Source organism: Odocoileus virginianus, chromosome 23 (genome assembly GCF_023699985.2).
Source record: "Odocoileus virginianus isolate 20LAN1187 ecotype Illinois chromosome 23, Ovbor_1.2, whole genome shotgun sequence".
Taxonomy (NCBI): Eukaryota; Metazoa; Chordata; class Mammalia; order Artiodactyla; family Cervidae; genus Odocoileus; species Odocoileus virginianus.
Genome location: NC_069696.1, coordinates 10759364 through 10773260, shown reverse-complemented (window position 1 = coordinate 10773260; position 13897 = coordinate 10759364). Strand labels below are relative to the sequence as shown.

The following is a 13897-nucleotide window of genomic DNA, read 5'->3' as shown; positions in this document are numbered from 1 at the left end:
CCCCAGTGACCCGGGCGTGCCAGCCCCTCCCCGGGCCTGGGGAGGCTCACTCTCACCGCACGACGGGCTCAGTGACCTCCGCGATGCCCCCAGCCACTCCAGCCCCTTTGAATTTGGAAAAAAAAAAAAAATCACTAGACTAGCTTCAAGTGGACAAAAACCAGACACTCTGGCTTATCGCTCAGTGAGAACAGATGTTGGGCTGAGAGCCTCATCAAGGTGAGGGATGGTGTGTGGGCTCTGGGAGCCTCCCCTCGCATCTCCACGGCTGAGACAAGCTTGGGAACCCCAGTAACTGCCCGTCTAGATTTGGCGTCTGAATCCAGACAAGGCAGGAGTTTCAGAGTCTGTCCCTGGGCGGTCACCTCCCAGCCAGGCCCATCGCGGCACTGGCCCTGGTGAGTGGTGTTGACCCTGTGGCCCAGCCTCCTGCAGGTTCCAAAGCTTGCCCATCCAACGTCATCTTGCGGAGGGGCAGTGTCATTCTCCTATTTGACTGACGGGAAGCCTGAGGTTCAGAGAGGCCCCACGGCTAGAATTCGAACTCAGGTCTCCAGTCTCAGGAGACGTCCCACCACGGTTGGGGAAAGGCAGGGGGCTTCTGTCCCAGGAGACTGAGACCCTCTCTTCCTGTCTGCCTCCTCAGAGACATGTGCAGTGAACAACGGCGGCTGTGACCGGACGTGCAAGGACACGGCCACCGGCGTGCGCTGCAGCTGCCCGGTGGGATTCACGCTGCAGCCAGACGGGAAGACGTGCAAAGGTGAGCACAGGCTGCCCCCCTCGCCGGGCCTGGGGCGGGGCAGGCGGGGAGCTGCCCGCTTGTGCTGTGCATGAGCCGCATGTGGCTGCAGGGGTGAGGGTGCATTTCTGTTGAAGAGGCCGAGAAGAGGGAGTCAGGCCCAGCGCTCTGCAGTGGGGCCCAGGGGCCCCTGGTTCCACTGAATATCGACAGGCTTGAGTGGGGCTCCGATGCCAAGGAACGTGGCTGTGCCCTGGGTTGAACAAGCAGGGTGCCTTTACTCGGGGCTTCCTGGGCCAGCAGAGGTTCCTTGTGGCCTCCCAGGAGCCAGGCAGGGTCGGTTCCTTGGCTCACTGACCTTAGCCGGGCAAGTCTTGCAGAGCTGGTGGGAGGCGGGGCTCAGGGCTCAGACCAGGACAGGATGGTCTTCTTGTCGGCGCTGGGCAAATGGGGACACTGTGCACCCTCATCCCTGGAGGAGGGAAGATCAGGGGCGGGGGTCTCAACTGAAGAACTAAGAATGAAAAAAAATCAGAAACAGGGGTAGGGGGATTAGGAATGGGCTGGTCTGCTGGCTGCCAGAAGCCAGAGAAGAGTGAGCTTTCTCTGACTCACCCTGCCAGGAAGTGGGCAGGCCTGGAGGCCAGCGTGGAAGGGGAGAGGAACTTGAACGTCCAAACCCAGTGGGTGAAAACATTTAGAGCAGAGGCTTAGGGTGACTTTAAGGAGTCCAAGACGGGCCTTTTTGGAGCTTGTAAAAATAGACAGGGTATGACTTCTCCTCCCCAGCCACTTTGCTGAGAAGAACCTAGTGATTATTGACAGAAATAACGGCTCTTCCACCTATTTATTTGAAAATAAAGCCCTTCTGTGGCCCCTGCTCAGCCCACTTAGAGTGAAATGTGCTCCCAGTGGGCGGGGGGACAGGGGGGCAGGCCGGGGCTATCTGAGGCCTCGCACATGGGCTTGGTGCCAGGAGGCCTGGCCCAGGTCCACCGCAGACCTGGCGGTCCTCACTGCCCAGCAGTGTCATGGCAGGCTTGGCCCGTTGCCCTTGAAGCCTGGACAGAAGGTGGTAGAATCTTCCGTGATTCTACAGGGTGTGGCTACTCCACACCCCTGCAAGGTCCAACGCCAACCCAGGAGCTGAGGGTGGGGCAGGCTCAGTCCTGACACAAGGCCAGGAGCTCGCCGCTGGGAGCCGACCTGTCTGGACCGGACAGGAGCCTCAGCAGTCACGTGGCCCCCAAGGAATACTACGGGGGTGCTGAGTGCTGCCCCCTGCCCATCCACGGTGGGCTGTGGGGCATCTGTTCTCCTCCACCTTGAGGCTAGTGTAGGGGACATCCACACAGAGGAGGGCAGCTGTCCACACAGCCCCAGGCCCACCGGTCTGAGCCCCTGACCGTGTTTCCTGTGACTCCTCTTAATACAACTGGGCCCTTTAACCAGAGCTGCCCCTTTGCCTTCAGCCAGACCTCATCACTCCCGCTGCCCTGGAGTCGGAAGGCCTCTTGTTCACTCAGGCCCTAGGTTTTCTGGGCTCCTCCCGTGTGCAGGTGCAGAGCAGGCCGGTGAATGAAGCAGAGATTCCTTGTGCCCAGGGATCTTTTATTGAGTAAAGAAGACAGAGTTTAATGTTTCAAGATCACCAAGATAAGCATGTATCACGGACCCCTTGGTGCTGGGTAGAGTAGTCCTGCGGGGCTGGAGAGCGAGGCCGGGCCTGGCCTGGACCGGGGGTGGCGAGGGAGGAGGCCAAAGGAGGAGGCTCTAATCTTGGCCCCATGACTGCTGTGCAGAGGCCGGGAGTTCCAGGACCCAAAGCAGCCCGTGCGCCCAGGTCTGGGGGAGGCTGGACTGAGGGAAGGGGTTGGCCCTTCATCCTGAGATGCTATTGGGCAGGAGCAGTGCAGGTCAGGCGTTTGTTCTGAGATGGTCCCTGCCGTGCTGGGGACAGGGGTTTCGGGGGCTCCAGAGCAAGGTCTGGAACAGCAGTGTGGCAACACCCAGGCTCGAGGTGACAGTGGATTGGGCCAGGGATCAGTGGAGGTGGAGAAGGACATTGTCGTGCACGTTAGAATCTAAGGCTTGTGGGACTAGTCCAGAACTGCATAATAAAAATATCGTAACATCTTCAAATGAGGGAACCCTAGAAACCAAGTGTTGACCTCAAGACCCCAGGGTTTGGTGTCTCAGAGCTTTGGGCTTACAGCCTGAGTTTCCCAGGACCTGGCTGGAGGGGGTGCAGGGCAGGGTGCAGGGGCCCAGCAGGGACAGGCCAGCTTGGTGGGGGGGGGGGGGTTCCCTGGCCCTGAGCTTCTGGCTCCTCGGTCAGCGTGCACACCCAGGTCTTGGCAGTGGCCCAGAGGAAGATACCAAAGGTTCAGTGTTTTCTGGAAGCCAAACGATGGTTGTTAAGCAAGACCAACCGTTGGAGGTCTTGGAAGATCCAGAACTGAAAACCCTGGATGGCTGGGGGTCACAGGGGTAGGGGGAGGCAGCCATGGAAAGTGAACGTGCTTTGCCTGAAAGGTCAGGCCATGGGGCCTCCGCAGGACTGCCCCCGACCCCTGCTGGTCTGAAGAGTGTGGGCAGGGCAGGGCTCCAGCCTCAAGGCGCCCTGTTAGGTGCTGCCCTGCCTGATACTGGGAAGTGGGCACCTTGCTCCTTGGCCCTTCTGAGAGGAGGGAGGTCTGGGGCCTCCACTCCCTGAGCTGGAGCCTGAATTCCTCAGGGATACGAGCCCCTCCTCCCAGCACCTGCTGGAACAGTCCGGGAGAACTGCCCCCTACGGCCTGTCTGCTGCCCGCCTTCTACCCACAGGCTCTGCCCAGCAGCTGCCCCACAGTGAGCCAGCCCACTCCCCGGGCCTTCCCTCTGCTCCTACCCACACCCTCACCCACGTGGCCCGGGGGCGCCAGGCTGTGCCCTCTCAGTGGGATGGGCGGAGGGGGACAGGAGCGGTCGTCCGACCGCGTGTTCCTGCAGCTCACCGCTCCCCGTCCCCCACATACACTGATGCTCAAACAGTGGGAGAGGCAGTGAATGTTCCACCTGGTGGCCAGGACCCCACCCTGTCCTCAGCCCCCTGACTCTTCAGTCATCCACTCATCCACTCACCCACTCGTCCAGTGCCCCCTCCTGGGCAGCGCTTCCACGCAGGCCTCCTGCCTGGCCCTGGGGCTCCCCGTGGGGGCCCCCTCTGCTGTCTCTCCTCGCCAGAGGGCAGGTCCTGAGACGAGAGAGCAGCTAGCTGGAGAGAGCAGCAGGGAAGGCTTCCCCAGGGGGCAGCCGTCCCGGGCAGCGGGCGGCACTGCTGCGGCAGGAGCCAGGGCAGCAGAGAAGAGGAGGGCCAGGCGGCCAGGCCAGGCAGCCAGGCCAGGCGGCCAAGGGGAGGCCGTGAGCCTCTGCGGCCAGATGGGGGTTCCAGCCGCTGGCGGGGCCGGGTGGCTCACAGGGAACGGGAGGGGCGTCCCCAAGGGGCGGGAGGTGGCGGGGGGCAGAGGCGTGTCAGAATGAAGGCCGAGGGGCTGTCCAAGCCCACTACCCCCTCACTGTGTCTGGAGCTAGAGCTGGGGATGAGTGCTCCCCCAGTGGGACCCCCAAGCAACCCGCTGTACCAGCCGGGGCCTCCAGGAGACACACCCCCCACCTCCTGGCTGGCTGTTAATGACAGCCCCTTGTTATGACAGCTGACAGGCCCAGGTGGGGAGCAGGGTGGAAATAGGGGGTTCCAGAAGGCCTGAGGCATTCCTAAGGAGGCGGGTCCTCTCTGCACATTAGATCACAGTGAATGATGCTGAGAGTGCCTGCTAGCAGCCCAGTTTGCAGATGGGGAACCTGAGGCTCAGAAAGGTACCTTTCCCTGCCCGGGGTCACAGACCCAAGAGGGGCCTCCAGTCTCCTGCCAGAGGCTTCTAGGCAGAACCTCCCCCGTCGTCCTGTGAGGAGAGGGGTAGCGGAGGCTGAGCCTCTCTCCTGGATAGGCCCTGGCTTTGAGCTTGACACCTGCTTCCTCTGGATAGGACTTCCCTGGTGGCTCAGTGAAGCGTCTGCCTGCAATGCGGGAGACCTGGGTTCAATCCCTGGGTCGGGAAGATCTCCTGGAGAAGGAAATGGCAACCCACTCCAGTACTCTTGCCTGGAAGATCCCATAGATGGAGGAGCCTGGTAGGCTATAGTCCATGAGGTTGCGGAGTTGAACATGGCTGAGCGACTTCCCTTTCACTTCCTCTGGAGGCTGCAGGGCCAGTGAGCCACAGTGGAGGGGGCCTGTCTTTGGAGGCAGCTGGGGCTGGGCTCACGACCTGTGACCTCCCCGCTGTGAAGTGGAGACTCCGGCCCCAGGTTGTTTTGACTGTCACATGAGGGACTTTTTTGCCAGAAAGCGCTTGGCCTGCTCAACAGCACGAAGTGGTACCTGGTAGGTGCCGCGACCTCCAGAGGGTCCTGCTGCTTCCCCTGGGGCATCGGCCCCTCCTTAGGCAGCTTTGTTCCTGAAACACGGGTTCGGGTTAGGGGTGCTTGGGAGGGGTCACTCCTGGGGACCGTCAGGGTGCCGCCACCACTCGTGAAATGCCGAGTGAAGAAACAGCTCAAACCATGGGCAGACGGGGATGGAGAAGGGTGAGGAGCCAGGCTGGGGAGTGAGCAGCCCGCGGATGCCCGCAACACCTGGAGCCAGTTAGCTCCCCAGCCTCGGTCTGCCTGTCTGTAAAGCCGGAGCAGTAAACCTGCTAAAGAGCTGGTCGGGCCAGCACCTGGGGGTGCGATTTCATTTCATCCTTACGCTATCCTTCCAAGTAGGGGTGCTTCTGATCCTTGTTCTCACAGACGGGGAGCTGAGGACCAGGGGTCCGGCAGCTCAGCCGGAGTCACGGCTCTCAGGCAGCAGCCGCCTGCTCCAGGCCCGCCTACCTCCCGCGATGGAGGGGCGTGGGGGGCATCAACCCTGCTGTCTGGCTGGGCACAGCAGACATGAGTTCCCTGCCCCCTCCTGCACACACATGCCAGGCTCACCAAGTCCCCAGGGGGAGGGGGGATCTCCTCTCTGCCCACCCGCCATGGCTGTGAGCCAGGCCCCGTTCCTGGGCCCAGCTGGTGACCAAAGCAGCCCCCTGGTGGACACCGGGCAGTTAGGGAAGGGCGGCTCCAAGCCTCAGTCCTGCCTGCCCCCGGGGGCCCCAGCCCACTCTCCTCGCCTCCCCTACCCCCCTGCCCGGCTCCGCAGACATCAATGAGTGCCTGGTCAACAACGGGGGCTGCGACCACTTCTGCCGGAACACCGTGGGCAGCTTCGAGTGCGGCTGCCGGAAGGGCTACAAGCTGCTGACCGATGAGCGGACGTGCCAAGGTGAGCCGCCCTCATCCCCGTGGGGGTCCCCTCCCCTCCCAGGCCACCCCGGCTCCCAGGCAGGGAGGCAGCCTGGGCTGGGGCTTGTCCGCCGTCTGGGCTGGGCCTGGGGGCCGGCCGTAATTTTTCTGCCCTTAGCAAGGGCTCCTTTGTAACCCTAGGGGCCCTCAGAAGCCATCAGAAGCCTCCAGTGCAAGCCCTCCCTGTTAGGGATGGCGGCTGAGGCTCGGGGAGGGGTCCGCCCGTGTGCACGTGGTCCAGCGAGCAGGTAGCAGGGCTCAGCGCCTCAGCCTGACGCCAGTCCCCGGGCGCCCAGGCCACCTCTGGTAGCTTCAGAGGCAGCATGATGCCACCTGGTGGAAGGTGTCGCACATGGCAGGCGCTGCCCACCAGTCCTTCCTTGAGGTCCTCCGGGGCACCTGCTAGGACCTGGGGTAACGGGAGGAGAGATGTGGGCAGACGTCAAGGGTCACAGCCCAGGTGAGAGCCCGAGGACGGGCAGGGGAGACAGGAGTGAAGTGCTTGAAGGATGACGTCTTCCTCCCAGAGGAGCCAAGGAGGTCAGCCCATCCAGGAAGTGGCCCTGGGGCTGGGGGAGCCTGAGGGAGCCCATCAAGAAGGGGGCGGCTCCGGGAAGGGTGCAGACGGAGGGCCGGCGGTGGTGGGGATGGGACAGCGGCCGGGTTCCGACGGCGGCTGTCGCCCTGTTGCGGGGGTCCCAGCAGTCACAGGGTGCAGCCGGCGGCATCCGGCCGTGGACTTGACATTTCCGCTCTTAGTGCCGCGCAGACGAGGCCCTGAGGGGCCCAGGATTTGCACCCCCCACCCCCAGGGCCCCAGGAGAGGCGAAAGCGGAGGCTGGTGAAGGAAGGTCCAGGGCCAGCCCCGCCTGGGGCTCCTCATGTGACCTGAGCCGGTCACCTGCCCTCCCGGGGCTCGGCCTCCGCATCCCTGGCCAGGCAGCCTGGCCCCGACTTCCTCTCGGGCCACGAGGGCCCCCCCCCCGGGAGCCTAGCATCTGTCCAGGCCCAAGCAAGGCTCCCGGGCACCCTGCTTCTCTGTGCCTGGCTGTGTTCTCAGGAGGCCTGAGGGAGCAGCCTCGACTGTATCCCCGCTGCCCCATGAGAGGGGCCGTAGTGGGCGTGGAGGAGGCCACGGTAGGGCGGCTCGGGGCTCCGGCTGAGTCTCCTCCACCCTCGTCCACGGCCTGGGCTCTGGCCCCGGGCCACGCTCCAGCACGGCCCCTGGGTCCCCAGCTCCAGTGGGGAGGGGTCTAGGCTTCTCTGCTTGGCACTCAGGGCCCTTGGGAAGGGCACCTCAGCCCCCCTGAGCCCCACCCAATCCCTGGGGGTCGGGTGCTGCCACCCCCCCAGCCTTTGCCCAAAGTGCCCTTCCCACACAGGCACCAGGGGATCTTCCCAGATCCCCCCACCCCAGGAGGTACCTCATCTTCCCTTGAGTGCCCACAGTAATTCGTTCCTTGTGCTCGTGTTATTACAAACGCACTTGTGTCATGAAATGAGGACATCTGTGGTCACATGAACAGCACATTCAGAGGAGAGGCAGGTTAGCGTCTGCCTTGCCCTCTGGCCCCCATCACCTGTCCCTTGGGGGCCGTCTCCCTCAGAACTGTGGCCAGGACAGACTTGTCTTCTGTGAACCCAACATTCATGTCCTCCCTTCCAGGAACAGGCCCTCTGTGACCCTCCCTCGTTCCCTTTTCACCGCAGCTTCCAGGGGGTCAGAATCAAATCTCACCTCCTGTCAAGGCTCCTTTATTGCTCTTCACAGGTGGTATCTTCCCGACCAGCGTCCCCTTTCTATCTGTGCTGTTTTCCCCAGTTTCTCTAGAGACGCCTTGGGGTGACAGTTCCACTTCTTCCTCGGGAGGACCTGTCAGTTTCCTGCCGGTGTGGATTGAAAACCTCCCCTAAATCACACTGGTGTGTGAGCTAATGGAGTGGCAAGGGTTCAGAATAATCCCTTCTGCTCAGAATATTCCTACCCTGCCCACCTCCAGAAAAGAGAGTGAGGTGGCTTCTATCCCAGGACCATGAGGTTCGTGGGGACAAAATGGAAAATCGGGCAGGGACAAGAGGTCTGAGGTTTGCCGCGAGTCGGCTCTGTGCTGAGCCCAGAGCCCCGGGACCACTGTGCACAGATGTCCCTCTGAGTGACAAGGCCGTGCCACCCGCCGCGCCCTGAAACTGCGCCCGGACCTTTCTCCCTGTGGCCCCACAGACATCGACGAGTGCTCCTTCGAGCGGACCTGTGACCACACCTGCATCAACTCCCCGGGCAGCTTCCAGTGTCTCTGCCACCGCGGCTACACGCTCTACGGGACCACCCACTGCGGAGGTCTGCAGCTCGCCCGCCAGGGCCACCTCCCCCCCGAGGCACGCGCCCGGCCGCACGGCCCCCCACACTGCACCCCGCACCGCGCACCATGACCTGGACTCTTGACGGGCCTGGGAGGGCCTGGTGGGCGGAGGGGCTCAGCCAGGGGCGAGGCGGGAGGGTGGGAGGTTGGGTGCCAGGCCTCAGCCAGGCTGTGGGCGCTGGCCTGGAAACAGCAGCCTTTGGGGAACCCCACTCAGGAAGGGAGGACAGCGGGACAGAGCGCCGCTCAGTCGGTTCACTCCAGGGGAGGGGCTGACAGCAGAGAGGGGCAGGTCAATGGGGGGCCCCAAAGGGGGAGTCCTGGAGTCAGAATGAGGGGCGACGGGCCAGAGGGGTCAGCACGTGCAAAGGCCCTGAGGCAGAGGGAGCACAGAGGGACCGAGGGGCAGCCACTGGGGCCAGAGCCCCGTGAGGGCAGGGTTCGTGCCTGGCGCAGACGGAGGACCCAGGGCTTCGTGAGCCCCCAGTGGCCTTGTGGCTTTACTCTTAGCACAGGGAGAAGCCCCTGGAGGGTCAAGACAGCGTGTGACCTGTAGGTTCAAGTTCGTGTAAGGAGCGCCCTCCTGCCGCCCTGTGTTCGGGAGAGTGGAAGTCAGAGCATCAGTGGGGACACGGCCCCGGACGCGGGAGGGAGGGCCCCAGGGGCTCGAGCAGGCTGAGGAGGGATGTGGAGAGAGGGGGGCTTCCAGATGCACGGGCTTAGGGCGAAGGTGGGGGCGTCCAGCACGGCCCCGCGTCCCGTGTCTCCTGCTGTCCTGTGACCGGGGGTAGCTGCACTTCCCTGCGGGGGGACAGCCGCGGCGGTCGGGTGGGCCCAGGCACAGCTGGTGCTGCAGGGAGCTGCAGAGTTTTATGGAGGGACTCCCAAAAGCCTGGCACCAGCTTCCACACACACGGCTTCGGCCCAAGAGAAGGCAGGGCCTCGGGGGAGACGTCCCGGGGCCCCGGGGCCCTGTGCAGGAGGGGGAACAGGCTGGGAAGGGCAGGTCCAAAGTCCCGCACTGGGATGAGGCCTCAGGACCCTGGGGCCGCTGCTGGGCGTTCCCGGTCCCTCCAAACCCGACAGCAGCTCCATTTTGTGCCACCACTCTGCCACGCCCCGAGTCTGGGCTCAGCTGCCCAAGTTCTGCAAACTTCTGAGGTTCCTGGGGGAGGATGTGTGTTGGTGTCCAGCAGCCCTGTGTGTGTGTGTGTGTGTGTGTGTGTGTACACACATGTGTGAGCTCACGTGTGTGTCATGTGCCCTGTGTCTGGGTTTCTGTGTATCTGTGTGTGTGCACCTGTGTGTGTGTGAGCTGACTTGTGTGTCACATGCCCTGTGTGTGTGTGTACCCACGCACGTGTGTGCAAACTCACGTGTGTTACATGTGCCCTGTGTGTGCATTCATGTGTGAGCTCACGTGTGTGTCATGTGCCGTGTGTGTGCACGCATGTGCGAGCTCACGTGTGTCATGTGCCCTGTGTATATGTGTCTGTGTGTGCGTGTGTGAGCTCACATGTGTCATGTGCCCTGTGTGTGCATATGTACCCGCGCATGTGTGTGTTAGCTCACGTGTGTCATGTGCCCTGTGTGTGTGTCTGTGTGTCTGTGTGTACCCGCACACGAGTGAGCTCACGCGTGTGTCATGTGTCCTGGGTCTGGGTTTTTGTGTATCTGTGTGTGTGCACACGCGTGTGTGTGAGCTGACTTGTGTGTCATATGCCCTGTGTGTGAGTGTGTGTGTACCCGCGCACATGTGTGTGAGCTCACGTGTGTGACGTGTGCCCTGTGTGTGTGTGTCTGTGTGTATGTGTCTGTGTGTGCCCGCACACATGTGTGTGAGCTCACGTGTCATGGGCCCTGTGTGTGTCTGTGTCCATGTCTGTGCGTGTGCGTGCTCATGTGTGTGTCATGTGCCCTGTGTGTACATGCATGTGCGAGCTCACATGTGTCATGTGCCCTGTGTATATGTGTCTGTGTGTGCGTGTGTGAGCTCACATGCGTCATGTGCCCTGTGTGTGTGTCTGTCTGTGTGTACCCGCACACGAGTGAGCTCATGCGTGTGTCATGTGTCCTGGGTCTGGGTTTTTGTGTATCTGTGTGTGTTCACACGCATGTGTGTGAGCTGACTGGTGTGTCATATGCCCTTTGTGTGAGTGTGTGTGTACCCGCGCACATGTGTGAGCTCACGTGTGTGACGTGTGCCCTGTGTGTGTGTCTGTGTGTCTGTGTCTGTGTGTGCCCGCGCACATGTGTGTGAGCTCACGTGTGTCATGGGCCCTGTGTGTGTCTGTGTCCGTGTCTGTGCGTGTGCGCGCTCACGTGTGTGTCACGGGCAGCCGCCTGTCGGCATCCAGTGATAGCCCCGGGCGAGGGTCAGGGCCGAGGTTCTTGGCCCCCATGCCGTGGTAGGTCCCGCCCTGCCGGCCCCGAGGGTGCCCGTCCAGCCCGCCTCCCGCCCTTACGCCTGCCTGTGCCTCCAGATGTGGACGAGTGCAGCATGAACAACGGCAGCTGCGACCAGGGCTGTGTCAACACCAAGGGCAGCTACGAATGCGTCTGCCCCCCGGGGAGGCGCCTGCACTGGAACCGCAAGGACTGCGTGGGTGAGTGCCCGCGGCGGGGGGCTCCTGGGCAGGTGCTCTGCTGCTCGCGGGCGGCTGATGGGACCGAGGCTGGAGGAAGGAGAGGGGTGCGCGGGGGAGAGCACGCTGGGTGTCAGCCCGGGGCACAGAAACGGAGACCCGGGGGTCAGCGTATGCTGACGCAGGAGGAGCTGAGTTGGCACGCAGACGGAGCGCAGTGTGGAGGCCTCAGTTGCACCCCCCTTCTCCTGCCAAGGAAGCTGGTGGCGCGGAGGGGGGTTACCTGGGGTGCAGCAGCACCGGAGCCTGGCCTGGGGAGCACCTGGGTCTTTGCGAGCTGGCTGCTTGCTCAGGGCCACCGGCCCCGCAGTGTCTGGCAAGGAGGGCCTCCTGGAGAGCGGGGGGCTCTGGGGCCCGGGCCCCTCCAGGCTGAGCGCGGGGCAGGCCCCCACCTTACAGGTTCCATAAACACATACTGACCACTTGCTATGTGCTGGGCCTGTCCTGGGTGCTGGGGTTATGCCCCCGACACAGCTTTCAGATCCTTGGCCTGCCATGCCCTCACATCCCCTGGGCCACCAGAGTTAAGCCTTTGATTTTATCTTTCATCAGTAAGTCTGATGAAGTTATTTATTTGGCTGTGCTGGGTGTTAGTTGCAGCCTGTGGGATCTTTAGTCTTCACTGTGGCACGCAGACTCTTAGTTGTGGTATGTGGGATCCAGTTCCGTGACCAGTTCCCTCCCCTGCACTGGGAGCCTGGAGTCTTAACCACTGGACCACCAGGGAAGTCCCACGTTAAGCCTTTTAAATCTAAGTCAGCGTTCGTCCCTCTCAGCTCAGAGCCTCCGGTGAGTCCTCTTGAAGCAAAGCCAGAGTTCCTAGAGCGGCCCAGAGGCTGCTAGGCGCCCCCCACCCCCCACTCACTCTCCACCCTCACCGTGACCCCCACTGCCCATGCCGGCCTCCCTGACCTCGAAGGCGCCGTGTGCCCCATGCACGGGCTCGTCTCTCGGCCTGCAGGACTCTTTACTCCTTGCAAGCGTCTGCTGAGTGGGGCGGGGCGGGTGAGACTTCCTGACCACAAACCAGAGCAGGGCAGCAGCCAGCCCCGACTCTGTGCCACCTCCCAACACTGCCCTTGCTTTTTCTCTCCCATCACACTTCACACCAACCAGACGTTCTGTGTACATCGCAGAGCCTGCTGGGTGTTGTCGGTCTGTCCTCACTGATCACGCCCTGCACACGTGGGCAGGTATTTTTGCTCGTCTTGTTCCCTGCTGTCTTCCCAGCACCTGAGCAGAGCCTGACAGTCGTGGGCGCTCAGTACCTGTGGAGTGGATGCACGGCCGTGTCCAAGAATGGAGGCCACCACTCAGTACCGAAGCCAAACAGCTGAGTTCATTGCTCACTTTAGGCAGAATTGCCCTGCTGTCCAGGCGGGGTCTTGTTGAGCAAAGCAAACGCTCTGGTTTTGTCTGGAGTCTAGGGGAAGAGCTTTCACCAGGTTGTGTTGATTAGAGGCAGGATTGGGGGTGTCAGTCTGAGGAGCACACCTTTGCGGAGTCTGCGGGGGGAGCCTGGGTTGACACTAGCCTTAGAAGCCTGACCACTCAATGAACTGGCCAAGAGTCGGCTGACTTTCCGAGCCCAGGGTTGTCATCAACCGATAGGCTTTCCGAGGCACGTCCACTGATAACGAGGGTCGTGTGAGGCCTGGTATTTACCAGTCACCAGAGCTATCAGGTACAGGCTTTCTCTAGGGATATGAGGACATTTCTTTTTCCTTTTAAATTCTCAGTCTCCATTTTGGTCATCTCGCAGTCAGAGCTGCAGGAGGGCCCCCAGGGTTTATCCAGTAGACCTGGAGTGAGGAGACAGGCGGTGTGACTGCAGGCATTACTGGAAGGTCCTGGGAGGTCCTCTAGAACTATGATTTCAGAGCTCCCAGGGTGGAGCGGGAAACCAGTCCCACCAGCTCCCACATCCACAGTACGCAGCTTGCTCTCTCCTGGAGCCTCCGTGTTGACTATCCACCTCACCTCTGCTATAAATCCAGCTTCAGAATGATGGGCACAGACTCCCCTGGTAGCCCAGAAGAAGATTCCAGGTGCTATTATTACCATAACTACTTGCAGTAGGCAGTTACAGTGCTCTGTCCTACCCACCAACACCGTGCCCCAGGCTGGACTATTCGCCGCATCTCCCAAAGTGAGGGCACACTTTTGATGACCACGGGAGCTGTCCAGTCCCAAGGGGTGGAACCGAGAGCCTCTACCGTCTGCCTCACCAGGTTATGTCATTACGTGCCTCGGAAGGTGTCCTACCCTCAGAGGCTTTGCAAGGAGGGATCATTCATTGAGAGTCCCAGGAGGTCATTCATTGTTCCAGTCCAGAGCCCCACAGGGCAGTGAGCTGAGGGCCTGGGGTGGCACCGTGAGCCAGACTTCCATATGAGACGGGGGGTCAACCTCATGGAGCTGTAGGGGTGCTGTCTGTGGGTGGTGTTTTGACAGATGGTCAAGATACATGGTGAGACGGCTGAATTGACCTCTCCCGGTGCAGGGGGATTTTACTTCTTTTTATGTATTGTCTACAAAGAGGATCATACTTAATTAGGTTCGTGTAGCGTACTTTGTGGCTTCACTGGTGGCTCAGCTGGTGAAGAATCCGCCTGCAATGCAAGAGACCCTGGTTCGATTCCTGGGTTGGCAATATCCCCTGGAGAAGGGCTAGGCTACCAACTCCAGTATTCTTGGGCTTCCCTGGTGCCTCAGACAGTAAAGAATCCACCTGCAATTCAGGAGACCTGGGTTCAATCCCTGGTTTGGGAAGA

At 61.6% G+C, this 13897-nt stretch overlaps 1 protein-coding gene across 1 annotated transcript in view; it reads left to right on the top strand.

The window, feature by feature from the left end:
* The window catches only part of SCUBE1 (signal peptide, CUB domain and EGF like domain containing 1), a 124483-nt gene that overhangs the window by 89214 nt on the left and 21372 nt on the right, over positions 1–13897 (top strand). Inside the window, 4 exon segments of the mRNA XM_070453465.1 lie at positions 647–763; positions 5976–6098; positions 8340–8456; positions 10962–11084. Of these exon segments, the coding sequence (XP_070309566.1) occupies positions 647–763; positions 5976–6098; positions 8340–8456; positions 10962–11084 (480 nt within the window).